At 42.9% G+C, this 10,570-nt stretch overlaps 1 protein-coding gene across 4 annotated transcripts in view; it reads left to right on the forward strand.

Annotated features, from left to right (window-relative positions):
- The window catches only part of runx1t1 (RUNX1 partner transcriptional co-repressor 1), a 53,443-nt gene extending 43,451 nt beyond the window's left edge, over nt 1-9,992 (forward strand). The window contains exons 5-11 of one of the 4 annotated variants that reach the window (XM_026155663.2): nt 21-202; nt 3,413-3,675; nt 4,248-4,345; nt 4,625-4,820; nt 5,586-5,654; nt 8,385-8,617; nt 9,438-9,992. In XM_026155663.2, coding sequence (XP_026011448.1) covers nt 21-202; nt 3,413-3,675; nt 4,248-4,345; nt 4,625-4,820; nt 5,586-5,654; nt 8,385-8,617; nt 9,438-9,761 — 1,365 coding nt within the window. In that variant the 3' untranslated portion in view covers nt 9,762-9,992. The remainder of the gene's footprint in view (nt 1-20; nt 203-3,412; nt 3,676-4,247; nt 4,346-4,624; nt 4,821-5,585; nt 5,655-8,384; nt 8,618-9,437) is intronic. The other 3 variants (XM_026155666.2, XM_026155665.2, XM_026155667.2) reach the window with 3 other exon arrangements.
- Nucleotides 9,993-10,570: the final 578 nt, after the last annotated feature.

Raw genomic sequence — 10,570 nt, forward strand, 5'->3', positions numbered from 1 at the left:
AGTGTTGTTTCCTCCCGCAGGCCAACCTGCCGCTCCTTCAGAGGGAGCTGCTGCACTGTGCCAGGCTGGCCAAGCAGAACCCGGCTCAGTACCTGGCCCAGCATGAGCAGCTACTCCTGGACACCAGCACCACCTCCCCAGTAGACTCCTCAGAGCTCTTGCTGGATGTGAATGAGAACGGCAAAAGGAGGACACCAGACAGGTGGGTGACTCATAAAACCAGAACATCACTCTCAAATTTTACTATTTCATCATTTTAAGTGTTTAATAAATCTTGATTTGGGTTGGAATTCTTAGAGGATAGCTGGAATTTGTGGGTAGAGCTTATACATTTACCAGCTCCTGGGATGAAACTTTTTTTTACCCTCTATTGTTTGAGCTCATGCATAAATCCCTTTGAGGATGCCTGCATCCCCATGCGCCCCTGCATTACTCCACAGACACAAGCTGAGCTAACGCAAGGCAATAGTGTCATGTGCAAATGTATGTACGGGAAGCGTCTGCCAGTGCGCCACCGGGTCTCATGATGTGCTCCGTTGGACAGCTCAGCTCCTGGCTTCTGCTCTTAATGGGCCAGAACTGAGGAGAACATGAGATGGGAAAAGTAGACCTGGCTACACCCAGGCACACATACGCAGGGAAAAAAGACGGAAGACAGCTGTGCCGTAATGAAAAGCATGAATAGATGTGTCACTGAATGTGTATGAAGCCCTCCGATTTGTGTGTTTTTGATTCCAAACTTATAAAGTTATTTCCACGCTTGCTCGGGTGTGTAAGTACAAAGTGTGTGCCTGTGTTTGTACGAGTCTCCACATCACTTCAACTCCCCCCACCCCAGCCAAATCATTACATCCGTTTGCTGTCACGGACTTTGGTAATGACTCAATGTTCCTTGCTCTAATGGACAAGCACTGAGACGTTCCATCCAGAAACACACAGCACCGTAAAAAAAGGGGGGGAAAAGCTATCTTCCTCTCTGTCTGGCACAGAAAAAATCTATCCAGACCAATGGTGTGTGTAAGTGCATGTTCAAGAATGTAGCTCATTTGCTGCCCCAGTAAAACAAATTTGAGGTGATAGAGCTGCGATATGAACAAACCATAAGATCAGACTATAAATCTAGAGTTTGGCTTTACACTCTTCTCTAATCAGAATAACAGAGGCTAACAAGCCTGCAGCAAAGTCTATTAGACATGCACAGACCCATACAGAACTGGGTTTTTTTTGCACTGGAGTTTGTGAACATATATCTGATGTGGGAGCTGCAGACTACAATGTATGTATTGTTTTGTGAAATAAAATCCCCGGGGGTCAGAATTTTTAATACAGGCAGGGGAGACGGAAATGTACATTTTATATTTGCTGAGGGACAAAAATGCTGAATGTGATATTAATAATTCTCACCTCTCTTTTCCCCAAACACTCGGCTATGCAGACTTTTTCTGTAATACCTGCACATTTGCAGGGCGTCTGGTGCATAGGGGAGTGAGCTTAGTAGAAAAGGTGCGCGTATAAATGTGAGAGGGAATATGCGGAAGGTGGGGGGGGAGTAGGCATCTGTATTCAGTGTGAAAACGCAGTCTTTGTGTGAATGCGTGTGTCTGTGTTTGTGCACGATTCTGGATCCAGTGTGAACGTGTGAGCGTGCTTTGTGTGTACGTGCGTGTGGTGTATGTGTGTGTGTGTGTGTGTCTCTGCGTGAACGTGTGTGTGCCTAGGGAGATGGGCTGATAACATATACAGATGAGGCTCCAGCACCAATATGGCTGGCTAAGCACCTCTGGTTTCTGCTTACCCTGCTCTGCACTTATTGGAGCCTGTGTCAGAATATTGGAATTTGAATGAGAATTCTTAATTACAGACAACAATGCACTATCAATGCATTCTGATTAATACCATCGCCTGCAGAAAACAGACCAGGAAAATTAGAGTATAGCCTTAGATACTGTGTATGCTCAAAAAGCCAGTATTTAAATATCGTCTGAGAGTACAGTATTACTGATGATCGTACTCTAATAGCAATGCCTCTGTGCACATTACATTTTAGTGCATTTCCAGAATATTAATTCCATCTGTGGCATACAGCATAATCATACACAACAGGCTATTTCTTCCTTCCAAAAGAAATCTAGTCAGTAAATAATATTCCTGCATTGTTTCAAATTTAAAGTTAAATAAACATATTAAAAATATAAATTGGTGCCTTTTAATCGCATCATCGTAAAGAAAATTTTAACTGTATTCAAAAATAAGCGCGCAAATTACCACGTGTGTATCGTTTAACAGGGCGTGCACACCGGGGTATTGCACAGGTGACTGTAAATGTGTTCACAGGCGTATACTTTAGTGCCTGTAGATATAAATATTGTTGCAGTAGCAAGGCTGGGCAGAAAAGAGTGGGGGGGTGGGGGTGGATGGATGAGTCGAGGGAGACGGAGAGATGGACGGATGCAAGGGAAAGAGCATATGGAGAGCTGTGGATGAGCATTAGGAGCCCATAAAAACAGCTCATTAAGAAGTTCAATCTGTTCATCGGAGAGAGAGAGAGAGAGAGAGGGAGATGGGAACGGAGAGGAGAGAGGCAGACAGAGAGAGAGAGAGGAAACTGGTGGACTGCAGATAGCGGGGGAGGTTGGCAAGTTGTAACTGTGAAGTGACAAAAGTGAGAACACACACAAAAAGGCATACAGAGCACACGTGTGAGAGCGTGCTCACACAATAACACACCTGGCCACATTAATCTTTGGAAGCAGGCTAACAAAAATCCACCTGATCCCCTGAAAACTACTTGTGTGAGTATGTATGCAAGCATGCGAGCACACACATTCAGGCTTATTTGTGTGTGTGTCTGTGAATAGACATGTTTTCAATAAAAAAATTCCAAAAGGAATCCAGGAAAAGTAGCCTTTCATTGCAAGTGCTTTGTCTGGTAGGTTGGACTCAAATATTTCCAACAGCACAAGGGGGCGGACCAGTTGTTGTACTGATATGCTTCAGGTCTGGCTCTTGTATGAAATAACTGTAACAAACACATTTTGTATCACTTATTTTTACAAAATAGGTGTGATGTAAATATCACACTGATTTGTTCCTGTGTCGTCCGCTCTCCTCTCTTTTATTTCCTTTTTTCCCAATCCAATGCACCTCAGGAAGCCTTTTGTTATCTGCAGAGCTGTCACTAGAAATTGTTCGAGCTTGGTAATAACAGCAAAGATTTATGCCAGCTTTGGCCCTGTATTCTGTCTAAAATATTAAAACAAGTGAAAAATGCTGCCGGTACTTAAAAAAAAAAAAAGAAACTAAGAAAAAAATTACGACCTTATTAAATAAGGAAATTATCCCACGTCACTGTTTGAAAGAGTCTAAGCAACAACGACAGCCACATTACTCATTTGTCTGCATCTCCACTCAGAACCAAAGAGAACGGCTTTGAACGAGACAGCGCTCTGCATCCGGACGTTCACCCCAGCAAACGGCCCTGCACTATAAGTCCTGCCCAGCGTTTCAGCCCATCCAATGGACTCTCCTACCAACCCAATGGTCTGCCTCACCCAGGCCCACTCCCTCCACAGCACTACAGGCTAGACGACATGGCCATTGCCCATCACTACCGCGACACCTACAGACACCCGGCGTCTAATCACCGAGAGATCCGGGAGAGAGCAAGGCCCATTGGTGAGGATACTGAGGATTACATTTGTGTACACGACTGTATATCTCAGAGCACAAGATCACTTTACATACATTTCACCGGTTTCTCATATCTTTATAGTCCACTGAGATGAATAACTATTACAATAATCAATCAGATTATCATTATAATCAGTGAGACTCAGAAGCCACAGACGTCATAAAAAGTGAGATACATTAACACTCCGCAGACGCACATTTAGATGTGAGATCATCATATTAGATCCTTTTTTCTTTTTGCATAAAGCTGGCCTTGATGAAGCTGTGATAATGACTTGGGCTCTATTTTAAAAATAGGAGACACATTTAGCATGTCTCACCTTGTGATGGATGTTTACTGGAGGAGAAGCTCAGTCATCTGAGTCCTGCCCTCGGGGTGGGAGAGCGATATGGAGATAGCAGAGAAAAGGGGGAGTGTGGGAGCAGGGAAAAGAAATGAATAGAGAAAGAGTGCCAAACTGAATTCAAATGAAAAGGGGAGCAATGGCTTGATGGAGTAATTGATTGTGTCATGCTGAGTTGCTGTTTGCTTATCTGTCTATCTTTCATTCTTGCAGGTATGCATGCAGGTACCAGGCAGGAGGAAGTGATTGACCACAGGCTGACAGACAGAGAATGGGCTGAGGAGTGGAAGCACCTTGACCATGTAAGAAAAGTAATAACAATTTTATTACTATACTCTACAGTTTTGTCTTTGTAAGTTCTCTGAGTATCAGTTCGTATGAAATTGTTATCTAGCAGATCTTGTGGCGAGTCTTTATTAAAGTTTGGATGCTTTTAAGTTTCTTTATGAGCTCAGTCAAAACGATGTTTGAAATTACATGTATGTGACGAACCCTACCCTTGACAAAGACACCTTCTTTGAATTCAAACCAGCCCATTCATCCTGTCTATGTGTAAACTCAGCGCTGTGTCTGCTCCCTGTCACCTCCAGCTGCTCAACTGCATCATGGACATGGTGGAAAAAACAAGGCGCTCACTGACGGTACTGCGGCGGTGCCAGGAGGCTGACCGTGAGGAGCTCAACTACTGGATCCGACGATACAGCGATGCCGAGGAGCAGAAGAAAGGCGCTGTTAGCGGGCAGTCAAGGCAGCAGAGCCCTGCAGCACAAGAAAACACAACTTCAGGTATGGATTCACTTACATGCCCGAAGTATTATTGTTAAATTATAATTAATATGCATGTCTGCCGGTTTTAAGCTTGTTGTTCATCTTTTAAGATTACTGATTTTCAGTTTTTTGGTGTAATCTGTGCAACTTTAATTGTTCTTTAAAGGTATCTATATTAAATACAGACTCTAAAGGTGTCAGCTGATGTGCATTACCTTGCAGTCTGTTAGGTCTCTTAAAGCAAGGATTATACTCTGCAACCTTCTGAGAGGGTTTGTGCAGACCTCCATGTGCCTGCCTGTTTTTGTGACCACACAGACTTATCTGTGGAGAATTTATATGACAATGTGCCAACTAGGCATGTGCCCAGCCAGGAGACTTCAAAGAAGTAAAACAGAAATGACTGTTGGGTCTCCAGCTGTCCCTGTCTGCAATGGAATATATCCGAGGCTTAAGGCTCGGAAGTTTTTAAACCACTATTAAAGAAGCTCAAATCTAAAATGAGTCCAAAATTAATTATTATTAGCTGTAAGATCTTTGTTGTATTTTATGAATTAATAATATTGCATGTGGAGTCCCCCAGAGTTCAAATCTAGGCCCCCTATTTTTACATTAAATATGTGTACACTGGCTGATAATAAGTCAGTTTCATTGCACTGGTCTCAAAAAGTCCTTTGGAACATAGAAAAAAAGCCAAAATGTTAACACACACACACACAGTTTTGTGTACTATGCCATTGATGGATCTCTGGTTACCACGTCTGTATGTTTGTGTCTTTCCAGAAATTCACCGGGAGCTCCTGCACCGGCCTGTCTCTGGCTACGTCCCTGAAGAGATCTGGAAAAAAGCTGGTGAGCAGCACTCCCATGCCTCTGATCAGTGCACGTAAACACAGTTCCTCTATTTTTCCCCTAATCTGTCTGAAGGCTTTATGCTTTATGGAACTCGAGGCCATGTTTAGGTAGATGAACGAGAAAGGCTCCTTTAAACCTGCTCTCTCCCCTTTTCATCCCAGTGTAGTCTATTGTCTGCAACACAAAACCTTGCTAGATTTGCATTAAAGTCAGGTTATCTATATCTGATTCTGTAGGAAGTTTCATCACTACGCACTGCACACTCAGAATATGATGTCAGGCCTTACAAGGATTTTATTGCAGTCAAATAAGGGACATAAGGAGCTTTTACAGCTGGCCCAGTGGTCTCCTGTCAAAAGTGGCAAGATTTGGTTTCAATTTGCTTTTGGCACTTTTTTTATCCCCTTAATGAGAGACACTGCAGCTATCCTACTTAACAGTTTAGAAACTCCTTAATGTTTTAATAACCCGAGTAAAATCAGCACTTGCATTCATTTTTTATAGCTTATACAAACAGCATTGTGTCACTGTTATCACTCTGAAAACCTGAGGGTTCACTCTTTGAGATTTTGTATTCTCCACCAGTGATACAGTATATCTGCCTTTTAAACCCCCTGGAGAAAAGAAATTGTCCCCTTGCTTGACCAAGCATGATGTGTGAGATACTCAGAACAAGTAATATGCATTTAAATTGAATTGAGTATCACCATCGGGACTCTGCCTCCTCTCCAGTACTCTCTTTCCCCTCACCAGCTCGATCTTCCATCTAAGGCATTTGGTGTGTAATCACAATTCCATGCACAAGGCATATATCACAAGGCACCGGGGCAATTTCCATGACTTCAAGCAGCATAGTAGGTTAAAGACAAAAGCACCCTGGTTTAAAAACTCGCCTCAATCACAGTGGAGAGAAAATGTTTCTGTCTTTATAAAAGCATGCAGTCGGTCTGATATCGAAAACAGATTTTACATTTTTAACGCCGGTGTAATATGTACTAAGAAAGTGAAGCATATTTGTCAGGCATAAAGCTGTATTTTATCTTTTGTCTGTCAGATAAAAGGTGCCTCTTACTTTTCACTCTATTTGCCTTATCCTCAGTATTTTCCGTTATCCATTTCATTCATATTCTGGCTTAGGAGAGACTGATTTAAATGTGACCCGGGGAGGATTGCAAAATAGGATTTTTAACACAATGGAGTGCAGCGGCGAATACGTCTGTTTGAAATGGGCAAAATGTTTACAGTTGGTGATAAATATTCAAGCACCTTGCACGGTGTCCTACCGGTTTCCCACTTCCCCTCACCACATGGGCCTCTGGGATCACAATGGAAATGCATAATTTAAATATAAATTGCCTGATTTGCATACACAATTAGTCAAGTTACAGGCTTGATGGGAGCAAACAAAAAAGCCCTCCTTTTGCTTTGACGTTCTGTAGGAATTCCACCGCTTAACACCCACGCGGAAGGTTATTCATTCCTCAAAACAAGGATAAAATAACATATTGCTCCGGCTGAAAAGCACGTTTTGTGAGTGATTACCTGCGATTAATCAGCTCGTGTTCTCGTGAGAATATCCTCGGGATATTCTTTTCCAAATTATAATATATAAGATCAAGATCTTCCAGGAACATTGAACTTTACATTAATATGTCACACACTGATGTAAATATGCCTATTTAGACATTTAAAAGGTTCTTAAAAAGAAATTAATCAGTGTTTGAACGAAATCGTAATAGTTTAATTAAATCAGCTGACGAGTGTCCCCGTTATCCTGTCAGCCTACAACATTTAGACTTGATGTGCTCTTAAATCTTGTCAGATATTAAATAAATGATAAAATACTAATATTAAATATTCTAAGCTGAAAGTTGGCCTTGAAATATAAAATAAACATGAATAGTTAAAGTAGTTTTCTTTGCCGTGTGAAATAATCCATTGCAGATTTTGTTTTCTAGTTTGCATCTTCTAGATGTGTTAAAACAGTGATGCAAGTTTAGACATAGTGTGCATTTAAAACATGCATGTTTGGACTGATGGAGTAATTGAATTCATCTGTAGTTGGAGAAATATATTTTTTTTGTTGTAATTTGTTGCTTTGTTTGATTCTCCCATGAATAAATACAGACAGCAGGAGAGCTGAGTAGCGAAAACATTTGTGTGCAGTTGAGTTTAGCACGCGCTGCGGACTTAAACACACATCAAGACGAGCTCAGCCTGCAGCTCATTGAACGCGCTTTAGCTAGGAGAGAGCGCAAGAGAGCTTTTCTACTGAGATGTTTTGCAGACTCCCATTGGTTGTTAAAGTGGGAGTGAGTTGCAGTCTCTGCTGTTGCCACATTTTGAGATATTGCTGTGGAGTCAGCCCTTATGGGTCTCTTGCAGTTGCCTGTCTTGCTGCCTCAGAAGCTGAGCATCTGACTGAAAGCATAACAGGAAAAAAAAAAAAGCTTCTAGCCAGAATATGAAAACTGCTCATCCACGCAACTTCAGACTCAGCACTGCTCTCTCCTGAAGTAGATGGGATGAACGACTGGAGAGCAGAACGAAAACCTGACAGAGACACAAACAAGCACAATGAGACTGTGAATATTCTAAAGGGTTGTTTAGAATGGCATATAGCAATTTGGAATCAGCAGCAGCGAGTATGTTATTCCTGTTTAAAAAACGATGGTGTACTCGTACTGAAAATACAGTCCAGTGAAAAATGCACGCGCTACATTGCAGGTACGGGAGGCTTGACTTCCTCTGTCTCCACACTCTTTCCAGAAGAGGCTGTGAATGAGGTGAAGCGGCAGGCCATGTCAGAGCTGCAGAAAGCCGTGTCAGAGGCCGAGCGCAAGGCTCACGAAATGATCAGCAGCGAGCGGGCCAAGATGGAGCGAACAGTGGCCGAAGCCAAGCGCCAGGCAGCCGAAGAGGCGCTCTCCATAATCAACCAGCAGGAGGATTCCAGCGAGGTAGAAGCGAATGTACACATTCTCAGTCTTTCATCATCAGTGTCATTATCGTCTTTTTGTGTCTGGCTTTTGATGCAAGCTGTGGTGGATTATACAGATGCTGTGGGGTTTTTATTACTATTTTAGAAAAAATATTACATAGTGCACATTTTTGTAAAACCTGATTATCCACCCCTTATGTGTTAGTGCATATGGAAGAGCAAAATGAAGTAAGGCAAGGATAATCAAGCACCTATTACCCCCGAGTAGCTACTTTACAGTGCTTGGAAGGGTGCTACCATTTGAGCTGAGAGGAAATAAGTAAAAGCATTTGGTAATCTCCATTAGAGACCTGAAAGTTTAATCATTTAACTGAGAGGGAACTCTGCCGTTCATGTGACATTAATTGCAGGAGCGATGTTTGTAACAGAGAAGCGCCCCAGAGGAGAACTTTCAGAGGTTGTTTATAACTTTGTTCTCCTCTTTCCTCTGGCTATGCAGGCGCCCTGACATGCTCTCCTTGCGGTTTCCAAGATATATAAGTGGCCCTAAGTGTAACAAGAGATTTTTTTTTTTATCTGTCTGTGGTTTGGGTCAGGCTTAAGCGCCAAGCATAGAAGTAGAGGCTTCTTTCATGGTATCCTGTGTGGTGTACCACTTTCTGCTGCTAATCTTCACGTTGTATTTGCCAGTTCCCAGTTTAATGTGGAATTTTCTTTACTTTTGGTTACAATGTGTGATTAGATTTTCATGTGAAAAGAGCATTAAACCATTACAAATTGGTTTTTGTCTGACTGCTACTTTTTGGAGTTATTTGACTTTGTCTCTTTCTGTCCGTCAGAGCTGCTGGAACTGCGGACGCAAGGCCAGTGAGACATGCAGCGGCTGCAACACGGCACGCTACTGCGGCTCCTTCTGCCAGCATAAAGACTGGGAGAAGCATCACCATGTGTGCGGTCAGACCCTGCAGGCTCAGCAGCAGCAGCAGGCCAGCCAGCAGCAGGGAGGGGTTCCGGGTTCAGAGACCCCCGCTCCCATCAGCTCCTCCGCTTGCACCCCAAGCAGCGGGACCGGGAGTCCGGCTGCTACCCCCCCTGCTGCCACCCCTCGCTCATCCACCCCTAGCACCCCGTCCTCCTCTGCCCTTGATGGCACACCACGCTAAGAAACTCACACAGAGGTAGGAGGCAAAGGCTTCCCAGGTGTAACAGCCAGCCCACAACCCGACAACTACCGTGGCTGTCTACATTGCCCTGCAAAGATGCTTAGATACTAGAATGAGACGGCAATACTTCTATCTTGCAGCGTAGTCATAGAAGGAGGAAGTCCATAATCAGGTCATATTGACTTGCCATGACTTTAAAGAAACACAAAGATATTCTTTGTTTTGAATGAATGAATTTAAAAGTTGACATTCTTTTACTGTTACACTTGCTATTCTTGTTGACTGTTTGTCCTTGTACCTGTTGTTGTTAAAGTTGTCGTCATTGTAGCTTATCTTATTTTCCCCTGTAAATATGAAGAGACTGATCAGAGATAGCCGTGAACTCAAGACAAGTATATCTGACCTGCCCTTTTCAAACGTTTTTATTTTTCATCCTGGAGTCAGTGGTTATTTCCTTCCTGTACACGAGACTAGTCAACCTCAGACATTTATCAAACAGCATATCACGGGGAATGTAACTGTCTCAGAGAAAACTTTGGGATAAGAGAGATATTAGATTTAAAAATCCTGAAAGACACACAAAAGGATGAATAAGCATGTTCGCTGCCTGGAGAGGGGAGAGGGGATGGACTGAATCTCCGGCCCACAGACCGCCACGAAACGGGCAGATGTGCAGCAGATTGCCAGCTGTTCAACTGATGTTATTTCCCTCTCACTTGTAATAATATCCAGGTCAGTGGTCTGGGAAATACAAATCCATTTCTCTGATGTAAAAGGAAGAATTCTTGGATAAGATACAAAAACCTTGC

This window comes from Astatotilapia calliptera, chromosome 22 (assembly GCF_964374335.1).
Source record: "Astatotilapia calliptera chromosome 22, fAstCal68.1, whole genome shotgun sequence".
Taxonomy (NCBI): Eukaryota; Metazoa; Chordata; class Actinopteri; order Cichliformes; family Cichlidae; genus Astatotilapia; species Astatotilapia calliptera.